This window comes from Furipterus horrens, unplaced genomic scaffold (assembly GCF_987537825.1).
Source record: "Furipterus horrens unplaced genomic scaffold, mFurHor1.1.pri manual_scaffold_10, whole genome shotgun sequence".
NCBI classification, from domain to species: Eukaryota; Metazoa; Chordata; class Mammalia; order Chiroptera; family Furipteridae; genus Furipterus; species Furipterus horrens.
The window spans coordinates 23,351,797-23,379,715 of record NW_028327180.1 but is presented as its reverse complement, the minus strand read 5'-3'; the positions used below and the strand labels follow the sequence as shown (position 1 = coordinate 23,379,715).

The 27,919-nt window shown below is 36.6% G+C and overlaps 1 protein-coding gene across 1 annotated transcript in view; it reads right to left on the bottom strand.

Annotated features, from left to right (window-relative positions):
* Positions 1 to 27,919, bottom strand: part of FSTL5 (follistatin like 5) — a 494,569-nt gene that overhangs the window by 121,591 nt on the left and 345,059 nt on the right. The window contains exon 7 of the mRNA XM_090288197.1: positions 12,017 to 12,137. Coding sequence (XP_090144323.1) covers positions 12,017 to 12,137 — 121 coding nt within the window. The remainder of the gene's footprint in view (positions 1 to 12,016; positions 12,138 to 27,919) is intronic.

The following is a 27,919-nucleotide window of genomic DNA, read 5'->3' as shown; positions in this document are numbered from 1 at the left end:
CACTGGAGAGGACACTCCAGCATCATCGCAAGATGTCGATTCAACACGGGAGGAGACAGATACCGTGTCACTCCCGAGTCGGACTGCACAGTCATTCTTGGCGGTGCAGATAGACTCTTAAGAAGCTACACCATCGTCTCTCGAGACGGACGGCTGCCGACGACGATTATAGAATATAATATTTCCCCTCATATTTTAACATCTCTTATCAAAGATGCTAAAATATGAAGAGAAACCCCAGGATAAATAGTATATGCAACTAGATAGAAGGTAGTAGTGTTATGAATAATGTTGAGAGTGGCTTCAAATTTGTGAAGGTGGGAACTAGTTGTAATTTTAAGTTGTATAGCCCGAATGGGCTTCATTGAGAAGGGCATTTGACCACAGAGATGAAAAAGGTTGAAATTGAGCCTTATGGAAACCTAGAAAGTTGTTTCAAAAAGAGGGAATAACTGACTGCAAATGATTGTTATATTTAAGGACAAAATGGTGGGGAGAATAAAGTGGAGATGGAACAGAGTCTGCAAGGGTGGAGAATAATATTGTAGGATAGGAAGTAACTGCAAAATCAGAACATTTATGGTTTTAAAAGGCACTCAAAAGACTAGCTTTTAATCTGAGTGACATTGGGAGCCACTATAGGATTTTAAGCAGAGGAGGGATGTGATGTGACCTCATAAATGTGAAGCTTGGATACACAAAAATAACACTAATATTTCCTAGATCTCTATAAAATGTTCACACAAATCCTGGGAAATGAATGTGTTAGAAAGACAGAAGAGCAATATGAAATTCTCCTGGCATCCCTGGGTATATTTCAAAGTGACTGTAATTACAGGTGGTCATGTAGCTAGCCCATGTACCTAAAGGCACTTGGCCAATAAATCTATGGAATTAAGACTCTGAGGGAAATCAAAGCCAAGATGAAACATGCTTAAAAGAATCCAGGCAAAGTAATGATGGATCATGCATAGACATTAATTTAGATATTTTTCTAATGCAAGGATAGCTCCTGAGTGGGATTACTCAAATCATTAAGGACAAGGTGGAAAATATTTGTTTGAACTGTGAATGTTTTTGGCAAACTAAATGCAATGTTTTCAAATCTCTCACTATGATAGATCCCTCAGGACAACATACAGAGAAACACATGAAAACAAAAATGTTTGACCAGAAAGCAGAGAGTAATAAAAAAGAAGGAAAACACTTATTGCAGCACACTGCCCTATCAAAACTAAAGCAAAGAGTCCAAATCAAGAAGATTATTAAATTGGCCAATCCCTTCTGAAAGAAATACTGGAGGGGGGAGGTTGGGTGTAGCAGAAATAAATGCAGCACAAGCTCTAGAAACTTTCTAAGCTGAGAAAATGATCATCGTAAGCTCACAGTGAGAACTGGATCTCTGCCACTCCCCTGAAGGCACAGTATTCAGAAACATTAATCTCAATTTTAGTTTCGGAATCAGTAAAAGTACATATGCACAAATGCAAGGAATTCCATTGGAGCATTAGGTCCAAAGTGCCTGTTCCCAAGGACAACAGTCTTAAATGTTTTCTGAGAGAGGTATCACTCTGCATGGTTTGATTTTTCTTGCAGAAAACGTATGAGCATTGAGTTCTTTGGGCAAAATCAGGCTAGATGTACACTAAATGCAATCCCTCTTCTTTCTGAGCCCAGAACTAGCTTATTTTTCTCAGACTCCCTTACAATAGAACACACTGTTTGTGAGTCCAGGTTAGGAGGTGAAATTGCTACCTGCTACCAAAAGGCCTGGCCTAAATAAACATCCACATAATGCTTCACACATCATCTCTTCTGTCGTCAGTAAAACAAACACAGAGGACCCAGTGGAGGACTCCAAGGCCTTAGGGAAGTGGTTTTAGAACTATCTGTGATGGGAATCTTTTTTTCCCCTATAATTTTACAGTTCAGAAAATTAGATTAGTTACATAGTAATTACATAGATGATGTAGCAATAGGAAATAACTAATTTTTTTTTTTAAAAAGCCGACTCATGCTTTACTTCACGGACAGGTAACAAATAGTTCCCAGACTGGAGCTAGGACATGGAGTAGACCTGATTTTCACATTGTTCAAGGATGTGTATTAGTCTAAAGAAAAATTCAGAAATTTGGATTTACATGAAAGAAATGGTAAATGTAAAAGTCCTGTGCATTTATTTATTTTTTAATTCTATGAGAAATATTTAACTATTTAAATCAAAAACAAAACAATAGATGTGGGGTTTATTACATATGCAGAAGTGAAATGTTTGTCAATATTATCAGAAGAGATGGAAAGGAGAAATCAAAGTATGCTATTTTAAGGTTTTTATTTTATATATGAAGTAGTAAAATATTTAAAGATACATGGTGATATGTTCAAGTTATATATTATAAATATACCTTATAGTTATACTTTAAAAATAAAATAAAAAAGAGGCATAGCTAATAAGTCAATAGGAGAGAGAAAATATAATTTTAAAAGTTATGTGACCTAAAAAAGAGAAAATGAGGAAATAATGATCATAGAATTAATGTAACCACTTGAAAACGAATAACATAATGATACATTTAAGTCCAGTGAGAATTAGCCCAGCACACATTATACATGTCAAAGTTATCCTGAAGCCATACACTTTTCAAGGACCTCACTCACTCAAAAGGAAATTAGAGGAGAATTTAATTCTTTAGAATTTACTTGTGTTTAAAACTTTTGGGCCTTCTACAAAATGTTGCAAGAGCAGATGAATTAATTTTGGATATTAATTACTTTGGATTAATTTATTTGGAACTTTAATCTTTGAAGTTCTATTTCTCTCTGGGAATTTAATAAATTACATATTAAATTTTGAGCATTTTTATGCTCTCGCTATTGCATAATTGAAGTATATTGATATCATAATTTAATCTAATGGCAGAGGATCTGAAGAGCTCCACTGAACAGTGTTAACCGGACATAATTTAGCATGGGAAATAATAGAGAAAGAATTCTTAGGCCTTGGAGTTAATAAATTAATATACTGTACTATCATATTTCAAAGGCTCCTGGAAGCAAACACAGTGCCCACCATTAGTTCTCTGAGGGAACTACAGAAGAGCAGCAATAGTAACTAAGATAAGGACTTTTCTAAGTAGGAGTGTCCCCAAGAGCAGCTCCAAGAAAGAACTTAGGTTCAGATAGTTGATTGGGGCAGTGATCCCGGGAAGCACAAGTTAAGAGTAGAAAGAGATAGAGATTAAAAAAGCTAAGGAAGGAAGGAAGGAAGAAGGAAGGAAGGAAGGGAAGGGAATAGGGAGGGAGGAAGAGAGAGGAGAGGAGAGGAGGAAAGAAAAAAAGATAGAAAGCTGTGGTTGGATATATGAGAGTCATGAGCATATTATCACTGCAAACAAAAAGAGCTCAATTCCAGTGTGGACCCCTTGAACAATCATGTACAAGGCAGGTCAGGATCTCCTACAGGATGAGTAGGAAGCTGTGCTTCTTACCTATTAACCTCAATCCCTTATTGGTTAAAGACTGTCCCTGGGGACATGAAATTCCTGGAACATCTGAGCTACCTTGAGTGCATCCCATGAAGTTTGCTGTGTCAAAGTTCTAACAGAGTGACAGAAAGACTGGTTACTACAGTAACAAGCGGTCAAAGGGCCTCCACGGACGTGGCCCATGTGGGGTTTGGAGCAAGACATCAAGACCCTGGCTGCAGGATCTCATGAAGGGGAGGCTGATTTTATACACGTCTGACCTCACTCCCCTAAGGGAGAGCCGCTCCCCGAGATCACTATAAACTTAGTTGCAAGTCAAAATTAAGAGAATAATTTGGACAATATGAGAACGGAACATCTATTTCTGCTCTTCATGTTTCTGGCCAGTACAATTGTTAGAGCAGTAGTTCTCAAACTTTACTGTCGAAATAATCAGGAGAGTTTGTTAAAACACAGGTTATTCTATCTCATGCCTAAAACCTCTGAGTCAGTAGGGGTGGCCCATTGTGCCCTGACAATTTGCACTTAAAACAAGTTGCTGATTCTGGTTGTTCAAGAACCAGAGTTAGAGATTCACTAAGCCACAGTAACCCTCAAGGCTTCAAGGCTTCTCTCTCTCTGTCTCTCTCTCTGTCTCTGTCTCTCTCACTCTCAATAACACAGTGGGAGGAGGAGAGAGAAGAGGAAAGGAGGCCTCTCGCTTCCTACTTTCTGGACCTTACAGTGTATGGGAAGGTTTTATTCCCAGCTGTACCCACACAGAAAGCTTGGCAGGGTTAGCAGGGAAGGCTGTGGGACGCGAACACAGCCCCCATTGTTACCTCAGACTGAAGCCGCTTTCTAACTTTAAAGGAGGAAAAAATAAAGGTGTACTATTGAGATAACCTGTAAAACTAGCAATTCTGTGTAGAAGTTTCTGACATGAGTAGGAAAAAAATACACTTGATATGATGTGTGAGGTCTTAAACAAGATGAACGAGGAATAGCAGCACACTATGGGTCCACTGTGAATATGGACAAGCTTTCTGCCCAGAGGGTAGTGTAAACACCAAATAACTTAACATTTCAAACATTCTGTATCATAAGCTGAAGATCTGAAGACAATTTACTTTATGTAAAAAGAAAAAGCAAAGCATGAAATGAATTCCACTGGTAGAGTCAAGCTCCTTTGATTTATACATGTTTCTTCTGACAAGGACACAGAAGCGCTCTCATATTTCAATAATCTAATTTTGCATTGTTTGAAAAAAAAAAAAAAGCAGGGCTATTGATAGACTTTTATTTGACTTGCACCATGGGATATTTAAATAGACTTTGCACTTCAAAAACACTCTTTCACAAATTCCATTAACTTGTGGTGTTTTCAGAGCTTTTTATGGTAATCAATGATGTATTTTATTTTTATTACTAATTGACAAATTGTTAAAATAAATATGTTAAAATCCCTATGAAAATCTAATTTTCTAAAGGTCTTTTTAAACTTTTCTGAAAAGTGGATGGAGAGTGGAAAATGAGTTAAACCAGTTTTAGAGATTTATTAGGTCCATAAATGTGCTATTGGTCCACCTAATTTGCATTTTCTTCCATTTTCATTGTATTTTTCTACTGTCAATGCTCATTCCTGTTTTGTGATTGAACTATAACAATAGTCTGAGTGATCTCATTTATTATACTTATACATAAAGACATATATTTAAAGTTGCGCCAAATATAAAACACTTTAAAAGCAAAGGAAAGGGAAACATCAAAAAAAAAAAGGGGGGGGGAATTGTTTGATTAGCAAATCTCATGTAGGGCTGCTATTTTATAGCTAATCCTACCATTTCAAAATATTTTATTAGAAAGTCATTTCTCTTTAAGAGAAAACAACAGACCCGAAATGGTGTCACTTGTGGTAAAAGCCCATGATTCCAAACCTAGATTAATATCTGATTTAACTGTAGCTTCAACCTCTTTCAGAAATGTAATCTTAATCAATCGGTCAAATTTTTGGGTCCAGCACCAGTAAGGATATTTGTCAGGTGGGCCCTTACCATCCTCCATAGGAAGAAGATGCAATCTGTATAATCAAAACCCTTTATGTTCTCTTCCCCCAAAGAAAAAGTGTCCTGGCTCTAAAATAATCCTTTCTTTTCACAGTATCCCCCTTGCCCCCACCCTTTTTCCTTCAAAAATGTACCATTTTGTACAAATCCTTGGAGCTCCCTCTTGTTGCTAGATGAGATACTGCCTTATTTATGAACCACTTAAGAAAGCCAATAAGATCTCCAAGTTTACTCCATTAAATTTTGATCTGTTACCGTTTTGCAAACTATTTTGACATACCAGACACTTTTGTGGCAAAGACAGCTAGTTACCTATACAATTTATCCCCCGCCCCTTCCTCCTGTTTGTGTAATTAATTGTCAAAGAAATGTACTTTGATAATCTCTGCATTTTGAGAGGACTAACCGGAGTTGTTTTTGGTGCTTCTGCTAGCAAACAGCAAATTGGGGTCCTGCTGCCTGCCACCATCCTCTAGGCAAAATTCCAGAGAAAAAGGTTTAGTGATAAAGGAGTCTTATTCAAAAGCAACTACTTAAGCCTATCAATTGAAGCTAAACTCTGACATCTGGGTTCTCTTATCTTTTCCCTGTTAATTTCTGCAGGGTTAGTTCACAAACTAAAGGAACATAATACCAAAAAGCTACACAGTTTTGGAAGAATGGCAGGCTTCTGCCTCAGAGCCTGTTCCCACTAGAACACCCAAAGAATAAACCTGCCACCCTCTGCCAGACCAGCCCAATCTCAGGCTGGGCCAAGAGTTCCTTCTCATACAACATACTGACCTTTGGAAAACGCAGGCAGCTGCTGCAGTATTATCCAGGCATCCTCAAGGAAGAGGAGCCTGACTGCCAGACAGTCCAGGAGCCAGAGAGCCTGAGTCCGAGTCCGAGTTCGAGCCTGAACCTGAGCCAGAGCCTGAGAGAGAACCAGCTCAGAAGCCAGAAAAGCTCAGAAAAGCTCACGAGCCCAGAAGCCAGCCCTCTTTTCATTTCCATTGACTCTGGAGGCATTCATCTTCTCAGTCAATCCCATCCTAGACGGCTTTCCATTGCCTCAGCAGACTCCTCCTACAGGCCCTCCTACTTCTCCCTAGTGATCTTAATCAGCTCTTTGTATCACACCCACTAAAGTTCTTTTAAAAAATGCTCTGTCAGGTGTCCTGTGCTATTTTTTTCCTTCTCTCTCTTTCTTTTTCCTTGTGAAAATATGAACATGATTGCAATTTTCACCAGCACTTGGAAAACAAGGAATCACTGAAATGGAAATCAGGTGCTCACCAAAATAAACGAAGCTTAAGACAATGATAACATTATGTAGTGGCCATGCTGAATCACCTCATCGGGCCTTCTTCCATTCATAAGGAAAAAGCAAACAAACAAATGCAGTATCTTCTTTAAGGTAGTGTTATTTTGGGTCACTGTTAGAGCGGCCAAAGGTAATCTCTCGTTGAGACATGCATAATATATTTTCAACAGATTTTAAGCCTCTTCAATTAGGTTTAAATATTAATGATGATTCTTGAAATGGACTTATTGTCTCCCCTCATTGATAAAAAGGCATCAGAACAAGTTTTTGATTAATTATGTTTGAATTTGGTGAATTAGTGTTATTTTACACTTCATTTCTCCATTTCGGCTAAAGCCAGAACAGGCAAGTTAGATTTAGAACCGCAGAGCTGCCTAAACATTTATCAAAACTTTATGGTCCATATATTTTTTTACATTCACTTAATCTAATTAAAAGTATTTCCTATAAACAGAAAATGTCAGATGTTTTAAGAAACATCTGAGAGTGAAGGTATTGCATTTCTTTCTCTCTTGTACACCATTCTATTATTATCTGACCAATTTGGAAACTACAATTGATTTTTCACTTAATTTCACATTCCTCATGGTCTCACTTCTTTCCTTACCCTACCACTTATCTATGGCCCCTTATTATAAGCATTCTCTTATAACGTGCTTAACTTTCTTTTGCGTGTCTCTCTCCCACTTACTCACCTGACAAAAATTAAATGCTGGTGAAGTCTAAATCACTCCTTTCTATGACTGCAAGTTCACAATCAACCACAACTGAATAAAAACACATGAGTATTTATCTCCTCCAGAACTACCAAAGATCTACCCAACATAACAACGACATACTGCTATTTTCACCACCCTCCTGTCCTCCGTGATAATTATTTTACATCTCTTCCCCTCCTCAAGCCACTAATGTTCTCACATATTCCTTGCTTTCAATAGTTGCTATTCCTCACTGCACTGAAAAAAATCCCAGCAATGTAAAGAGGATTTCTGCATGCTCCCACCCGGAGTACCTGTTCCCAGTCAGGCTTGCTCATTGATTCAACAGACTAATTATTCATGTTCCAAACACCAATCCTTCCATGGGTATAACTACATTATATCAACTTTTTAAGGACTTGATTGCTGAAATTATCCCCTTCTCTCTTAAATGAGCTGTGTTTTATCTTTGTGTATCCACATGGAAACTCAATTTCTTTAGTATGACCTTTTCTCCTTTCCTTCTTTCTGATTCAAGCTGACTCTCCTCCCTCCTTGACCCTTGCATGTCCACTCCCCTAACCTTTAAGCCCTCGTAGAAATGAGGTTCTGATCAGCATCAAACAACCTTAGAAACAAAGCCTTGGGTCGGTTGACTCCAGAGATAGTTTCAGTGGAACCAGAGATAACAGCTAGGCCTCGTTTTTGCTTTAGCTCCAGGCCCAGAAAGCCAGAAAGTGGGGAAACCAGACAAAGCAATACCATGGCTGATGTCGGTCAGGACCAGATACCTCTATTTTAGCATTGGCCAATCAATAGAGACTATGACCCTGACCATGACTCTAACTCCCTTTGCCACCATGATCAATGGTTTTCACCTGTATAACCCATCTTCCTGAAAGCGATCAGGAGCCAGGTCTTTGAGCAGTAGCTCACCTGTACCTCTGGGCCTGGGCCACTTCCTAAAAATAAACCCTTACTTTATTTGCTGCAAGCTTCTGTTCGTGGCTTAACGGACTCTGATGCATGCATGCAAATGGACCCTGTTAGTCCAATAACATTTACTAAATTATTGACCTCAGCATAAAAGGTGAACATATCTGCAATTTTATAAAACTCCCTTCCTTGACCCCACGTCACTCTCCAGCTACTGCAAAGTTTTCTTTGTTCACTTTTTACTAATGTTCAGCAATGATAATATAATTGTTCCTTTTTCCAAACCCCCTCCCTCATGAAAATACTTATATCAAGGATTTTGAAGCAGATTATACATAGTAGGAGCTAATAGAAGAGTCTGGTTTTACTCCCAGGTTCAGGGATCTTTCTTCCCAGAAAAGAGAAAGCATTAGTGCCCAGCCTAGGCAGTCACTCTAAAGACAGCTTTTTTTTTTTTTTTTTTCTTTTCTTTTGAAGTTTCAGTAACTTGCAGTCAGCAGCGGTCCAAAAAGACTTAAAGAAAAATTCTAGAGATAAACAACTCATATATTTTAAATTGCACATAGCTCTGAATAGCATAATGAAATCTCTAGAAGTCCCACTACACCTGCTCAGGACATAAATCATCCCTTTGTCCAGCATCTCCACACTCTATATGCCCCAAGGCCATGAGTCACCGAGTAGCCAACTTTGTTTTCAGATCACTGGTCATGGTATCAAACTGCTTGTGTTTGAGTAAGGATTACTCTACTTAATAATGGCTTCAAAACTCTAGAGTAGTGATTGTTGGCAATTTGGGTAGGCCAAAGAGAAGCCAGAAAGCGCGTCCATAAAATGGAAAGGGGCAAGTTCTCATTTAATAAGGAAATAAAAGAACTATATTCTGAGGTTGCTAAGATCTACAGTAAGAGTGTATCTTCTATCTGTGAAACTGTGAAGAAGACAAAAGAAATTCCTGCTAGTTTTGCTGTCAACCTCAGACAGCAAAAGTTATAGCCACAATAATAAGTGCTTAGTTTAAGGCATTACATTTGTGGGTAGAAAATATGCACAGAAAATGTGTCCTGATTAATGGGAACACTGAGTCTATACAAAGACTCCAGAAAGGGATACCCTGACACAAGTGACCATATTCACGTAACTTTTATTACAGCATATTGTTATGTGTTCTGTTTTATTATTAATGTTGTTAATCTCTTACACTGCCTAATTTATGAATAAAACTGATCATAGGTATGTATTTACAGGAAAAAAGCACAGTACATGTAGGGTTCATTATTATCTATGCTTTCAGCATACTCAGGGGGTCTCTTCTCTGCGGATAAGGGGAGACCACTGTACTGAGACCACTGTACAGAGCTCTGAAGCTTCATTTCTTTATTCCCATATTTCCCTTCAGAAGAACCCAAGCCCTGGTTGGTGTAGCTCAGTTGAATGGGTGTCACCCCACAAACCAAAAGGGTGCAGGTTCAATTCCAGGTCAGAGCATATTCTCGGGTTGTGGGTTTGGTCCCCAGTCGAGGCATGTGGAAGAGGCAACAATCAATGTTTTTCACCCTCTTTTTCTTCCTCCCTTCTCCTCTCTTGTAATAAAAAAAAAAAAATGTATGTAGTCTTTAAAAAAAAAGAAGAAAAACCTGAGATCAGAAAATAAACAGTTCACACAGGAGAGGATGAAATAGGGAAACTGCACTTTCCCAATGCAGCTCAGGGCACATTTTGAGACATGAAAGCCTGCAGTTTGGCTCAAAGTCTTCTTCCTGGGCTTCCCAGATGAAGTATGGCTAATGAGTGAGGTATGTAAGAAACCTGCCTGGGACATGAATGAGGAGCAGGAACTCCTGAAGAACAGTCACTCACAATGACTCTCGTGCTTCATTAGGCAGCATTGTTACATGGAAACTCATCAAAATGTAGATTTCAAATGAAATTTCCTGAGAGCACTGGTGAAGCCAGAATTCTACATTTCTGATCTTTTTTTTTTTCCATGTGATTCTGATGTAGGTAGCACATGAGCCATGCATTGCTCTACAAACTAGCAAGAATTCTCACATGGTTCATCCTTAAACTGGGGCACATGGGTGGAAGAAGTTTAAGTGTTGTGGCAAGATTTATTGGGGTGAAAAGAAATAATATTTCAGGGATATAGAGAGCGAGTAGGCTCTAGTAGCAGCCATTCCTTGCTAATCCCCCATATATTTTCTTGGTTTCAGAAATAGGCAAACTGTCTTTCAAACTCTCCACCCTATTTCCTGGGTTTTCCTGGGTCTGTGCTGGGCTCTCCCGCTATCCAATACCTTTCCTGGATGATCCTTTTCCCAGACTACACTCATCCCATTTATGATCACCATTTTGACTCTTACTTTGACTCCTACTGTGCATGTTTCAAAGTTCTGCTTTGTCATCTGGCTTCTACTGTACATGCATTCAGCATTCAGCATCCCCCCTCACTGTTTATCCCTTCCCCCAGTAACCTGGCTGAGTGAACTGGTTGGTACCCAGAAAAACCTTGATGGTATAGGAAAGAGGAAAGCTTGTTTCTACCCCATAAAAATTCCTCAAGTTAATTTTTTTAATATCCTTTCTTTCATATTCATAAATCATTCTTCAGTGATACCACCAGATCTTTCAAAATATATTCCAAATTTGATAACTTCTTTATCTCTTCACCATTAAACTATATTTTAAGCCACCTATTGAAATAGTTTTTCAACTATATCTCAGTTCTTCCACTCATTTTAATATGCCACCTTGCACACAAAACACTTTGATAGCTTCTCATTACACTTAAAATGGGAATCAAAATATTTAGGTCCACGGAGCTTTACCAGATCTGACCCCAAGCCACCTCTTCAAACTTATACTTACCACTTCCTTCTTAATTCATACCAACCACATTAGCCATCTTGCTGTTCTTACAGAAAGCCAAGAAAGTTTCTGCCTACTTTTTGTAAATCACAGAGTAAATTAACATATATATTAATATGAAAATGAACCAGTGTGTATTACTCACACATGCAATTGTAAAGCACCAATTCAACTAAATAACTAAAACTTGAATTAAATCAGAAGTAAAACAAAGCTCTGATTATAAGAACAATACCAGCTTACTTGGCCAAAGTTCATAGCAATTGAATTAGTAGAAAATTTGCTATAGATAAATAATAGTTTTCTGTATAATTAATAAGATCAACTAAATAGATGATCTGAATAAAAATTTTAAATGGTTATATTTTTTCAGTTTCTAAAATTGGTATGGCTAACCTATATGTTCATATTCTTAAAAAGTAATTTTAATTTCCTATACCTTAATTTTTAAATTAGAATGAGTTACCTGACAATAATTTATGATAAGAAAAGTGGTACAGCTTTACAGTATTTATCCAACTCAAACACTTTAATTGAAAAAGATTTTGCATTAATGATAAGTCCCAAGACTAAAAATAAAAATAAAAAATATAATAAAGTTGCCTTCCCAGTTGACTATAATATTCTTTGAATATCTAGTGAAGCAAAAAGTAATTATAGCAACACCACCATTCTTACCGTTCACTTGAAAGATGTGAGTCTGATAGATATGTTCGTAGCCATCTGCATAGCATGTATAATTGCCCATGTGAGTTGTGGTAACCTTAGTTATATACAAGGACCCATCATCTCCAAAGTCCTATAGAAAAAAATAAAATTAAAAATATGAGCTGTTCATATTTTCATCTATATTTTTAACAATTTACTTTTTAAAAGAGTGTATTCAGGAACAAAGTGAATAGAGTAAAATATTGTTTCAAATTATCAAAAAAATAATTGTTAGTCCTATAAAGTTGCAAGACTGGTAATTATCATTTTTATAAGACATGTTTTGTTTAAAAAGTGTAATCTCACTCATAACATAGCTTTTTGGTATTTATTTGAAATATATGAGTTTATGTGTAAACTAACTCAATTTCCACATTTTTTCTAATTCAGTTTACATTTTCAATTAAATGAAGCTATATTGTGACTTTTTCTTATTTGTAGCTAAAACAACAGCTCTTAACTGCATACTTTACACTTGTAATTGTTCAAGTTTTATAACCTTTAATTGTATATATATATATATATATATGTATATATATATATATATATACCCAGAAAAAATTATTAAAGCAGTGTGGTCTCAGATTAAATTTATAACTATATTGCTAGAGCAGGATTTTTTTTTAAACCCAGAAACAATCAACACATCAGGGAAAATCACCATAACATTTCAAAGCTATGGGGACAATTGTATAACCCCTTTGAAAAAAAGAAAGAAGAGCCTCAGACATATTTGTCAAAATCATATCCAAGAAGTACCTTTGCAAGAGTAAAGAAAATCTCTGAAACAATGACTATACAGGCAAAACTGTCAAAATCAACTTTTTCAGAACTCTGGAAATAGGCAAAAGTCCACCCTAATCCACACACCACCAACTGAAGCAATCATTTCACAATACATGTAAACCAGACTATCATGTACATATGCCAGTTATTTCTCCACAGCTGCCAAGGAAGCCTTCACCCAACAGCTTTGTAACTCAACATCCTAGCAGACACCAGAGGGGTAAGGAGTTTGGAACTCCTCCAAGGTCTCGTCTTTGGAAACAGATCTACTCCTAAGAACTTTATTGGGGAAAGAAAAAAGAAAAGCAGTTGTTTAACATTATGCCTTCTTATGTTGGAGATGCTTACTAGTTGTGGATAACAATAGGTGCAACAACAAAAATTTAGAAAGAAACATGGGAATGAGCTGTCCATTGGAGATCTGAAAAGATCTGTATTTTCTTGGGAACCTAGAGAGCCATACGCATGTGCAGTGCTGTATGCGTGACCAGGAAAGATATGTTTTCTTTATGTTTTGGGATTGGAAAGAGAACTAATCCCTCCTCACTGACTGACCTGAGTGAAGACGAAGGCAGACTTGTAAGTGCCTGTAGGAGCATTCAATGCCTGACAATAAACGGAAATAGAGCACCTCAGCAAAGTCTGGAAGACTCACTGATTCAAGGTATTTAATTAAATCTCTGGCCGATCATTTGCTCACCACTAAAACAATTAAGCAAAGCTTTCAGTGATCACGTGCAGCAAACTAAAGAAAAATAGATAAATTATACTTCATCAAAATTAGAAGCTTTTGCTCTCCAAAGGACACAGTCAAGAAAGTGGAGGGGAAAGAAAACACTCCACAGAATGGGAAAAATATCTGCAAATCATTTTTCTCATATGGTTGTTGTTTCCAGAATATATTATGGACCCTGCAACTGGACAATAAAATCACAACTAATCCAATTAAAACCACGGCTAAAGGATTTGAATAGATATCTCTCAAAAAAAGATTTACAACAGGCAATATAAGCACATAAAAAGATACCGAGCATCGTTAGTCATTAGGGAAATGCAAGGAAAAACCACTAGGAGATACCAAGTAGGCTTACTCCAGAGACTGCGCTCTAAACCCTACACCATGCCGCCTTCCTTCTCAAACACAGGCTGAACCAGAAATAAGCGCGGGAAAAGGGAACAGAGAAAGTCAAGACAAAATGCCCAGGAAAAGGAGGTCAAATACACTGGAAGATCGGAAGAAAAGCAACTAGAAATATAGCGAGAGTACATGTGCAAAAGGAAAAAAGCTGGATCAATATCCTAGGATCTAAAAACAATCGCATTTTAAAACATGACTCTAACAACTGTATCTCTTCCTGTGGTCAGTAGCAGAGAACAAAGGCGACTCTGAGGCTGCTGTAGCAAGCACTCTTCTTAACATCTAATTAGAAAAAATTTCAACAACTTTCATTAGAAGTATTATTACAAGTTTTTTTTTCTCATATTTGGGTAACTAGTAAGATTTACCCTCTAAGAATTATTTACTTTTTGCAACATTTAAATTTTGAGTTTACTATTTTTCATGTGGAGTCCCAATTTCTTTAATGGATTTCTCTTCTTTTAGCTTTGTGTGGGATTCTTCTAGTTTGAACATTTAAAAAAAATTCTTATACCAAGTTCATAATTAGAAAGCTTTTTTCATTGACTTAATATAAATATTTCCCAACATCGCCTTCTCATTTACTTATGTTTATAAAAGTTATATCTAATCCTTTAATATTTCCTTTATATATGTACACACACACATATACATATGTGTCATCGGCAGCCGTCTGTCTCGAGAGACGATGGTGTAGCTTCTTAAGAGTCTATCTGCACCGCCGAGAATGGCTGTGCAGTCCGACTCGGGAGTGACACGGTATCTGTCTCCTCCCGTGTTGAATCGACATCTTGCGATGACGCTGGAGTGTCCTCTCCAGTGAAGCTGAAGCTACAGAGCCTGGGCAGGGTGATACGGAGGGTCTGCTGTTGCCCATGCAGCAGACCCCCCCTCTCTTCGCAGCTGAAGGGTCCAAGGGAAAGACGAAGTCAATACAGCTTGGCTTCAGGTGTGTGTGTATATATATATGTATGAAGTGAGCATTTATCTTTTCTTTTCCCTAAACCATAATTAATTATGTCAAGAAAACCTTTCCACTCCATTTGACTTTTTTTTATCTTTGTATATTCAAAATATGATGGTACCCAGTGACTTACCAATATTCACATAAGTAGACCTTATATGTTTCTAACTTAAACATATTCATACCAAGTGCATTTCTGTTAAAAATAGCTTTCCTCAAACTGATTTTCACTACACTTTGATTGCAATCAAGAAAATTACTATGGGGCTATGAAATCTGGGCCTGAAAATAATGAAAATGTTCTCTCAGTCAAGAGAGACACAGAGAGGAGAAAAAGAAAGGAGAGAGGGGTGAGGAAAGAAGAATAAGAATATGGAATTAGAGGAGGAAGAGAAACAGAAGGAGAACAAGAACAAGAAGAAAAAGGAGAGGAGGAGAAGAAAGAAGGTGGGGAACGTGAAGGAGGAGAGGAGAGCAGGGTGTCCAGGGGTTAGGGTAAAGAGGAAAAGGGGCAGGAGGGAAAGAGAAACATGCTATATGCCGTGGCCATCTTATTATTTAGTGAAGAATAATATTTACTTAATAAATATCAAACAAAATAAAATTTCTCAACATTATTTTATATATGATTAAGCATACCACATTTCTGCAGCTCCCAGGGGAAACTTTCTTGGAATTACAGGGAAGATTTCATGGCCTGCACAAGAGGAGAGGATCTGGAGCTTGTACCCCAACAAGGGAGTTGTCATGTAATATAAATGTGTGATAAAACTCCCTGCATTACCTCAGCCTACCATTAAAAACATCACTTATAGAGCCAGCCAAGCACTTGGGCTAGAGAATGGAAATAACCAGACAGAAAGACCTGAGCCATGCCTCTGGTTAACACTAAGGCAAAGGATTGACGTGTGGTAGGGTATAATGTTGGGAAGCCAAATTCCTGTAGAAATCAATTCCAAAAAATTTTGAGAAACATTATGAGCCTAAAATAATTCCTGATTATGTAAAATATAAAGCAGGATACCCAGTGTGCAGATGAGCCCACAGGGCATGCTCATACAAGAACAACTCCTCACAGAGCAGAACCTACTATGGTCAGAACAGAGATGAATCCCTTCACTGAAAAAGAATAACTGGAAATAACTGGACAAACTCAAAGTATTACTGATATTTGTAATATTATGTTCATATTCATATATGTCAAACTGTAAGAAGACCTTTTAAAGTAGATTTTCAGAAAATTATTTTCAAATCTCCATAAAATCTGAAATAAATGTGTTGTTCTATATAGCTACCTAGAAAGTATGGTCCTTCTCTATTTATTATGATAAAGATTATTCACCCAATGATGTGAAAATTATCCTAGAATATAACCTTGAGAATACTTATTTGAAGTATCTTACTGCTATCTGTGTTATTCTGCAACATGAAATCCCTTTACTTGGAATATTCTCTAAATGAGCATATGTGTAACCTCTTCTAATCTGTATATCTTTATTAATGTTTTTCCTCTTTATTCTAAATGAAAGCAATATCTCCCAGCCTCAATTTCTCTCAATATACAACTTAATAATCACCTTTTCAGACAGCTTTTCTGAATAAGCAAGACTAATATTCCCTCACCACTTTGAATAAAGCATGGATCTTTTCACTACTTAAAATAAAACCCAATAAATATTTATTGAGCACTTAAGTATGCCAAGCACTATGCTAAATAATTTAAATAAATTATCAAAGTTCATCCTTTAAACAACCTTTTCAAAATGCACTAGTGTTAGTCCCATTTTATATATAAGAAAACTGAAATATTCTTATGCTAAATATGAAGTCTTCAACTGCTATTGTCTGAATGTGTCTCCTCCCCAGATCATTAGTTGAAATCCTAATGCTCAATATGATGTAGGAAATGGGGCCTTTGGGAGGTAACTAGGTCCTGAGGGTGCAGCCTCCCTAAATGAGATTAGTGCTGTTTTAATTGTAACCCCAGAAGCATGCCTTGCCCTTTCACCATCCGAGGACACAGGGAGAAGGTACCAGCTATGAACCAGGAAGAGGACTCTCACCAAAACATTAATGTGCTGGCACCTTGATCTTGGACTTCTCAGCCTCAGAACAGTGAGAAATACATTTCTGTTGTTTATACTACCTGAGAACAGACACTCCTGAATCCAGGACAAAATCTTACACTTAGTCTGAACTCCCATTACACCTCTATAATCTAGCTGCCAATGGACACTCCATAAATATTTCTTTCCCAATTAAATCTTTATGAGCTTCTACACCATTAAAAAGTTGCCTCAAGGCACTGATGTCTGGAAAGTCAATAGAAAAACTTAAAACCATTTATTTTGTTGAGTTGATTGTTTACATTGTCTTCAAGGCAGTTCAGGGAGGAACTGTGAAGAAAAAATCTGTAGCACACTTCTAAAGTTTTGAAAATGTCATGGCTATGATGAATTGTAATCAGTTATATATGAGTATAAAAAAACATTTAACAACCTATACATGATGAGCACTGATCAACCAGAACATACAAGGCAGTGAACTTCAATTATGATTATATTAAAACATAGCTGAATTCAGGTCTATATTTAACCACAAGCATTTGTCCCAATCTGAAATATAAGCCCCATCCATTAGAAATGGTAAATTTTAAATTTATGTTTACTTTCCTACTTCATATTATGTTCCTCCTTGTAGTTCTAAACTCAATGATACCAGTATTACTACACTTTAAATGAGGTTTTCTGTGTAGTACCATTGTTTTGATGTTCACTGACACTAACTTCCTTTCTAGTTTTGAATATGCTAGTATACTTTTAATTTGCAATATTATTGTGAAACATTTTTCCTAGCTTTTTATGTGTAAAAACATATTTTCATAAAATAGCAATAAAAGTAATTTAAGCAAACATCTACATATTGAAATTGATAAAAGTACTATTATCTCATGAATTATGTGATTTTCTAAAACCTATGGAAGTTTCTCACTAGCTTATTTATTTAATATTTAACCGATCAATAAAAATAACACAATGAAATATAAGATTAAATAATAGAAATTCAATTTGGTAAGTATATTATTTTTAAAACCATTTTCCCTAAAGTAAACCATTTTATATAGTTAAAAAGTCACAATAGAAAAGTAAGCTAATATTAGCTAAAATTATTATTAAAAATTGATAAGGAAACCAAAACTCAAGCAACTATATTCTTTGGTAGGTAAATCAAAACCAAAATTATAAAGTTATTTGTTGCAATAGTACTACAGTAGTCCCTTGCTATATCGCAGTTCACTTATCGCGACCTCACTGTATCACGGGATTTTTAAAAATATCATATTTAATTATTTATTGCAGATTTTTTGCTATTTCGTGGGATTTTGTGGTACTATATACATATGTTGTTAAAGTTACATAGGTTTAAGAGTGTAGAATAAATTTAAGGTTCCTACTTCACGGGGGGGTTCTGGAACGTAATACCCGTGATAAGTGAGGGAATGCTGTATTTGGCAAATGCAAAAAATCAGATTGATCACATTTTACTTCACTTAAGAAAATAATTATGCAAAAAGTTTTCATTAATATAACAGTGAGTAGTAAACATAAAAAAATAAACTACTCTTACAGAACTAGCATTCAAAGTGTTTTACATATGCACAGAATCAGACTTGCCATGAAGCTGATAAAGTTGAAGCTTCAGAGCTCCTTATTTGTACAAGCCCTTTCCAAGAATCTGGAAGCAGCCCTGCAATATACATATATGGTCTTATATTTGTATAATATTTATACATATATTTACAGCTTTCTGTGATTTCTTATTGTAATAAAGATCCAATTTTTATCTAATTGTTATTTATAATGTGTAACTATTTTTTAAATAAAGTACCTTCAAAGTGTAGGTGCTTTAAAAAGTTTAAGATCCATATTATGTTGAATCACTCCTGACCATATTAGTTCTTTATATATTTGACAATACCATGTTTTACAAACAAACAGAAGTGAGAAAGGTTAATTAACTTATGTGTGAAGGCTATTAATGATCCAACATTCAAAACTAAGCCATCTGGCTCTAGAATCCATTTTCTGAAAGCCTATACTTTATAGATACTGGCATCAACAAGAATGAATCTACAAAAACAATGCAAAATGTATTTTATTTATACACACACATATGCATATATGTGTATATATATATATTTGACTCAATTTATATGAAGTTAAAATTCAGAAAAAAATAAACTGTGTGTTTTAAGCATATGTACTTTATATAAATTTATGATTAAAAATAAAACAGAAAAAATTGGTAAATATGTAACCCACAGTAGGATTGTATCTAAAGAAGAAGAAGGATACAATAAAGAGGAGTCTACAAGAGACTTCAAATTTGTTGTCAATGTCATGGTTTTTAAATAGTTATTGAGTCCATAGTTATTAGTGTATTATTTTACTCTAAATTGAAATACTAAAAGTAATTAAAAATTATAATAGCCCTTAAATCATGTATGTCAAAGTCCATAGCTTCTAAGTACACGTAGAAAGTCCCAAGTCACTTTCTTATTACTCTAATGTTAGAATTGCACTTCTTAAAAATTTAATGAAAATAAATGCCATTAGATATTGAATTATATTTTAGCATATTTTGAAAGAGAATTAATCTTTATTTAGGTTTCATCAAAACTATTAATAACATAATACCCAAAGGTACCTGGGAACCTGATAACTCTTATAATCTCTGAATTAATAATGTATAACTTTAATAATGTGTGACTCCATTTTAGGATAGACTGATGGAAAGAGTCTCATATCTACCCAAACAAGAAGAACGCGGGCAATCTGCAAAATCACACTGATCTTGAACCCTTCAGAGTGGTGGCTTCAAAGGGCAACTGATTAGTGTAAAATCCGAGGAAAGGTGGAGGAAGCCTCCAGAAAGAGACCAGAAAATAGCACAGGCAGGCACTCACCTCTATCGGTGCATTGTAAACAAACTAGGCTACCATACAAACGAGTACAAAATTCATTTATCTCTGAACTGTTTAATGAATTGTTAAAAGCGGCACATGGACAGTTGTGAGAGTATAGAGTCTTGGGAGCACAAACACGTGGGGCTTCTTCCCCACAGGCCTCACTTCACTCTTTGCTCCTGAGAAAGATTGGGAGCAGGAGAGACAGAGAAAGCATCCCTCATAGTGTAGTTCCCTTGTGTACCAGCTGCTGCTGAGGTAAAAACAAAAAATAAAACAATTCTTACCTGGACCCTTCTCCCCGGTGGAATAAACTCTTACACTGCTTAAGAAAGGCAGCAAATTCTGTCACTTTGTGTGGATGAAAACTCACAGAGTTCGGGAAAAAGAGGCAAGAAATCCTCCTACTTCCACAAAGTTACAGGTCCTTTCCCACTGAGGGAAGGCAGGATCGCTGAGAACACACAGCTCTAAAAACGGAGATGCATGAACTGCCTGAGGCTGAGGCTGAATGAAAGAAACGTTGAATGCTTCCCTGCTCCTCACCACCCTGGCTAACGAGGACGGGGAAACAAGCAATAGTCCACTGCCAGCAGTGGGAGACAAGAGCGTGGATAGACAGACAGAAGAAGAGGCTCACAGGAAACCCTAAAACTGAGGGTGGACCAAGCACAATCAAGAATTTGAACAACCAAAAATTTGAATCTACCTGCAACTCTAACCCCAAGGCACCACTTAGCAGAATTTGCAGCTGGTGGTGCATTGAAAGAAATCATAGCAACTAACAGAACTGAAACTGCACGGCTCCTCAGCGAAGGTCGAGCAGAAGGAGGCATGCCTATTTCCAGGCATAAATATTGGTTACCGAATTCTCTACTACCCTACATAGAATGTGTAGATTTCAACTAAAATTATGTGACACACAAAATGGAAAGGAATAATGACCTGCTGTTGAGAGACAAAACGATCAATAGAGCTAATCCCAAATATAAATCTATTGTTGGAAAAGTCATACAAGAGATTTAAAATAATTCTAACCTAATACGCCCCAAGCTCTAGCTCAAAGGACATGCTAGAAATTAATTTAAACACGCCCATAGTAACAGAGATGAAGAATGCCTTTAGCATCAGCAGACCTGGCACATGAAAGGAAATAGTGACCTAGAATATAGGTCAATAGATATTACTTAAACGGAAACACAAAGTTGAAATTAGTGGCGGGGGGGGGGGGGAGGGACAGAATCCAAGATATGTAGGCCTAAATCAATCATTTTAGGCACATTTTAATGTAATTATAATCCTAGAAGGAAAAGGAAGAACAGAGAGAAAAATACTTGCAAATGCATGGTCAAAAATTTTCCAAAAGTAACAAATTAAAAACAATTCTACAAATGTGTTCATACTGCTGAAGACAAATGATAAGGAGAAATGTCATAGGTTGTCAGAGAAAAGTACATAATCCTCTTCAAAAAAAAATGGGAAGTTGTCAGGTTTTTGATAACAATCAGAGTAGAGGTATCGTCGTCGTCGGCAGCCGTCCGTCTCGAGAGACGATGGTGTAGCTTCTTAAGAGTCTATCTGCACCGCCGAAAATGGTTGTGCAGTCCGACTCGGGAGTGACATGGTATCTGTCTCCTCCCGTGTTGAATCAAGTGCGATGACGCTGAAGCTACAGAGCCTGGGCAGGGTAATATGGAGGGTCTGCTGTTGCCCATGCAGCAGACACCCCCCTCTCTTCGCAGCTGAAGGGTCCAAGGGAAAGATGGAGTCAATACAGCTTGGCTTCAGGTGCGCCGCAGGAGTTGCCGGTGTTGACTACAACGTCAAACCGCCTTAGGGACTCCGGCTCCGGATTTTCTGTCGGGGTTTACTCCCTTAGCCTTCCCCCTGAAGAGGTATGCCGCAAGGCAGCGGAGGTTTTTTGGAATCAGTTTTCCTTCTCTGATGTGCCCTGACTGGAAGATCGAACCAGCGACACTTAGCTCGCAGGCTGACGCTCAATCCACTGAGCTAAACCAGTCAGGGCCAGAGGTATCAACATACCTGAAAAAATTATGTGTAAATTGGAGAACTGACTTATCTATCAAAGAGGTTATTAAAAGTCAGAGAAGTGAGATAATGATGTCATTTCTCCAGCATAGAGGATGCTTTGTCCGGCTAAGAGAATTTGAATCACTTGATCATCTATAGCCTTGTTGCAAAAGTCAGTCAGTCAGTCAATCAATCAGTTAATTAATTCTATGAGAATGTATATGTAATAAATATAATTTTAAAAGAAACTAATCAATCTGATAATATTATATATTGAATTGCTAAAATCAATCACACCTTGGTGTTCGAATTTAAATAATATTTATTTCTGATAATTTATTTCCAAAAGCATTTGTTTTTCACTTTCAATGTAATTTTGACAATTATCTTTTGATTATCTTCTTGGGTTAAATTTAATATTGAGTTGGGTTAAATATTCATTGATAGATATTTTAAATTTTTTGGATTAAATCAGCAAAGAATATTGTGCAAAAATCTACCCTGCATTATTTCCATGAATCATCAGTCTTGAATTAGAAGAACTCTGGGACCCTGAAGAAAGGAAGTACATCATTCAGGAATCAATATCCAAAATTTATAAAGAACTTACAAAACTCAACACCAAAAAAACAAAACAAAAACAAACAACCCAATTAAAAAATGGGCAACGTACTTGTATAGACATTTCTCCAAAGTGGACATGACATACAGATGGCCAATAGATACATGAAAAGATGCTCAACATCACTAATAATCAGAGAAGTGCAAATTAAAACCACAATGAGATAGCATCTCACACCTGTCAGAATTGTTATCATCAATAAATCAACAAACAAGTGCTGGTGAGGATGTGGAGAAAGGAGAACCCTTTTGCACTGTTGGTGGGAATGCAGACTGGTGCAGCCACTGTGGAAAGCAGTATGGAGATACCTCAGAAAATTAAAAATGGATGTCTTTTGATCCAGCTGTTCCACTTCTGGGAATATTTCTCAAGAAACTCAAAACACTAATTTGAAAGAATATAAGCACCGCTATGTCCATTACAGCGTTATTTACAATCACCAAGAGACGAAAATAGCCCAAGTGTCCATCAATAGATGAGTGGATAAAACAATGATGGGACACTTTGTTTTGTTTTATTTTCTTAAGAAAAAATGTTCATAACATTTTATGGGAGTTAATGCATAAGCAAACTGAATTGAGAACCAAAGAAACCATACTGATATTCTTTTATAAGATGGTCACATGGTTTTCTCAGTAGCTACAGAGCAATTTCCTACATGCCAGCAATGAGATTTGTGAATCTCAAATGCATTACAACCAAAATACAGAATATTGTATACTGTAAGCTTTTAGGGTGGCTTGGGAAGATTTGAAAGCTTAAATAGACAATTTATAAATGCTAAGTCCACCAAATGATATAACCGACTAAAAAATAAGTTAAACATACACTAGTTATTCAATCAGTGATCTGATTTCCTTATTAAGACAAGTTGCAAGAGTTAAATAACATGTTTTTAAAATCATTTGAAAAATTTTATAATAAAAAGGTAGTAATTTAATACATTTAGACATTCTGCCTGTTTCACTAAGTGCACACTGACCCACAGTTGTTATAAAGTAATATGATATGTTTGATGGTTCTGTCAATTAGGCAATAAAGACTAATAGATGCACAACATTGAACAGTCCTCTCTTCTGAATCATTCTGAAAATGTGGGGAAAGAATCTGTGACTTGATTAGTCAAGAGATATAGTTCATATGAAACATTTTATGACTTTTTCTTCTTTGTGTAGCTAGATGATGCTACCATTGCTGGTTCATCTTTCTTTTACAAGTCAGGAGAGAATTGCGAGTATTTTCTAATTGCATGCACCACAGCTAAAATATATATTATGTCCCAAAACAATGATTCTTTTTTATATCTATGCTGTTTCTGAGATAAGAACAAATGAGAATTGTAAAAATAGAGACCATTAAAACCATTCTCTAGTACAATTTATGTTCTTCAGAAAATGTTTATTGGGTACCCTTTCTTTGCCAGACACTGTGAAGCTCAGGCAAAGACTGAAAAGGTGTCTTTTCAAATATCCTATGGGAAGGGATAACTTCCCTTTAACTAATCACAAAGGAAAATACATAATTGGCATTAAATAAAGTCAGATGATTCTTATTCCATTCCTAATCTTAATTTTCAACTCTCAAATTCAATGCATGTATAAGTAGATCAATAGATATTTCCAGTATTCATAATATGCTTATTATTTATTAGCTTTAAATGTTTATTTCTCTTTTTACTTATTCTTTCTGTTTCTTCATCTATGTTGTATGATATTATATACCTACATGTGCATAATATTTTCCCCATTAAACCTGTGCTTCTTAGAGAAGCCTTGTTGTTGCTTTTGTTAACTTTACAACACTTCAAATCCAACTATTTATTTAGGTCATCCAGTTTTTGAAAAATAAAGACTTGGATTTGAAACACAGCTTTGTCTCTGATATGTTTCAAAAACCTCAAAAAAGCTGTATCCTCTTTCTAAGCTTCAATTTCCAAATATGCACAAAATGGGAATAAAAACATTTGCTTACTTTATTTCACAAGTGGATGGACGGAGAAAATAAAGTGAAGTTTTGGAAAATACTTTGTAAATTATAATAGAATGTGAGAGGTAATTTCCTTAATGATAAATAATTAATATTTTGTATACCAACACATCTAATTTTGCATGCATTGCAGATATTAAATGGAAGTAAATTAGTTAAAGTAATAAAGACTAACATTTTATAATTACCTCTAATAGTCATCCCAATATCGACAGCGGTATATTTTTCATGTAGTTGGTAAACTTAAGATGTTCTAAATTTCTTTTGTAAGTGAAGCTGGATATTCTTGCTTCCCTGTGGAAGGATTGCCTTGCCAACAATCTCTTTTCTTTGGGCCGTACAGGCTCAGATAGCTTTACTGTTCAGATAATAGTTTTCTATTCAGAGAAAAATAGGAATGAAAAGAGTAACTGGCAATAGGCCGTATTTTATAATTTGGACTCTAAATTTATAAAAATTGATAAAGTAAAGTGTCATGACCATGATTTTGAAATCATAATATAATAGGTCTTTAGAGCGAATATATTAAAATACCTTGGTAAGAAATAGCAGTACATGTTCTTTAAATATAGTTCACACCTTAGGTTAACATTTATGGGTGAAAAAACATATGGTACAGTGACTCACAACTGTGGATTCAAAACTACAGGTATTTGTTGAAAAAAATCTGTGTATAAGTGGACCCAGGCAGTTCAAATTCATCTTGTTGAAGGGTTAACTGTAATTGTTATTAGGGTTTAAATTTTGTGTGACTATTTTTAATTATCTAGGCCCTTAGCCTTCTCCATGAAGGCAGATACTGTGTGGTTCACTATGTGATCTTCAGTCTGTAGCCCAGTGCCTCAGTATAGGGAGTGTGGAATGGGCATTTGAACGAGTTCATAAAACAGTGAATTATAATTACTCCCTTTTAAAGCTCTCAAGCATTTAACTGAAAATGTATTTATTATAAATATTTTAAAGAAATACAATGCTGAAAATTTTACTTTTTATCTTTGTCTAGATCTGTTATTAAGTGATATATTATTCAGGATAGCAGAGTGGATCCCCCGCTTCTTGTAGTACTCCACCAGTGGGGTAGTCTGAGTGTGGTAGCCCTCCAGGCGGACTTTCAAGGCCTTCTCATTATCATCAGATCGGTGGACCAAGGGTTCCCCAGTGATGTCATCTTTCATGGGCTCCTTTGGTGGGTTGAACTCCTTGTGGTAGGAACGGCCACTCATAGGGTGAATCAATCTTCCTGTGATTCTCCGGATCAGCAGAGAGTCTGGGATGCTGAATTCAATCACAGAATCAAGCTTCTCTTTCCTCTTCTCCATGAGGTCGTCAAGCATTTCTGCCTGTCTCACAGTCCGAGGGAAGCCATCTAGAAGAAAACCATTTTTACATGGAGGGGTGTCCAAATTCTTCTCAATAAGCTCCACTACCATTTCTTGCCCTGGCTGGTTTAGCTCAGTGGATTGAGCGTCGGCCTGCGAGCTAAGTGTCGCTGGTTCGATCTTCCAGTCAGGGTACATCAGAGAAGGAAAACTCTGACTCCAAAAAACCTCCGCTGCCTTGCGGCATACCTCTTCAGGGGAAAGGCTAAGGGAGTAAACCCCGACAGAAAATCCGGAGCCGGAGTCCCTAAGGCGGTTTGACGTTGTAGTCAACACCGGCAACTCCTGCGGCGCACCTGAACCCAAGCTGTATCGACTCCGTCTTTCCCTTGGACCCTTCAGCTGCGAAGAGAGGGGGGGTCTGCTGCATGGGCAACAGCAGACCCTCCATATTACCCTGCCCAGGCTCTGTAGCTTCAGCGTCATCGCAAGATGTCGATTCAACACGGGAGGAGACAGATACCATGTTACTCCCGAGTCGGACTGCACAGCCATTCTTGGCGGTGCAGATAGACTCTGAAGAAGCTACACCATCGTCTCTCGAGACGGACGGCTGCCGACGATTCAGGATAGCAATTTAAAATCCTCAGACATTTTTAGAAAAAAAATTCTCTGGAAGTTTTTGTTTATTTGTATTATTGTATAATGTTATGTGCAGCAGTCTAGTTTTAAAACTAACATCCACTTAAACAACTAAATTATTTATTTCATTGATTAGACTGCAAAAAATTTATTTAGAGATAGTTATCAAAATTAAATTCAACTTTGATATATTATGTGGTTAATTTGCTGAATTAAATTCAGTGCAAGCTATCAAGAACTGTGAATCACCTGATACGGTTTCCTTCTAACAGGCTAATACATAAGTTTTGGAAATGCTGTCAGAAGACATGAGATTCCTGAATCAGAGACAAAGGTCTTCATTACTCATCGTCCTGCAAGCAGCATGAGCGTCATTCTTGCATCAGTTCCCCTTGTCCCCCAAGTCCCATGGGAGCAATGCACTGGGGCCTGGGTGAACGCTGCAGACAGTAAACACACTGAACTCTATTTCACTGGGAGATACTCTATTTCGGATGTTGTACTTTACAACTTTTTGCACAAATATAATCCAGAACAAAACTTCCTCTGCTCACAAACCATGCAAAAATATGAGACCCATGGAAAGCTCTCTCCTAGTGTTCTCATCTCATATTAATGCAAATCTTGTGTTTTATATTTTGAAATGATCATGTTATTCATTTTTCAGAGCAGTACATGCGTCAGACTTTTTTTTTTTATTTCAACAGATAACTTTGAGCCTGCTAAATATTAAACCAATTAAAAAGTATCCTGGTTTATTGATACTCTTCTTGCTAATAAAACATGGATACCAATATGAGGTTTTAAAAATATTGAATGTGGGCTTCCCTTCTTTTAGATTGTATTTCCAGAATGCACTTGTAAAGTGCTCTGTTGCTTGTAGCAGTGATAAAGATGATTTAGAGACGTACATCATGTATAACACCGACAATCAGTTACAGCCCCTTTTCACTCTCCACATGTGCCACTAGCCTAGGAAGAAAACTGATTCCATTCCTGTTATAGCCCAATTTTGCCTTAAATTTGAGAAACCTAAGGTGATAGCATGACTGAGGTCAATAAATACAATTCAGGTTTCCAAACTCTAGTGCAGGACTCTTCTAGACAAGAGAGGAAGGAGGGCCAGCTCAGCAGGGACAACACTTTGCATCTACCGTGGAAACCTAAATTAGAACTCAAATAACCAGAACTTAAAATGGAAGATTCTGCCACAAGTCTCTTTCTTGAAATAATGAGGCACTTGCTTACACAGGAATATGTAATTATCAATTATTAAATAATTTCCTCTGAAATTTATTTCATTTATATGTGGGTGCAGTTTTTCTGTGAAAAATTTATGTGCCATAGTTTCTGCCTGGTCATTTCAGGTGCCAATGTAATGAAAAGCAGACTATACCTATATTGTATTTTCTGTAGCCC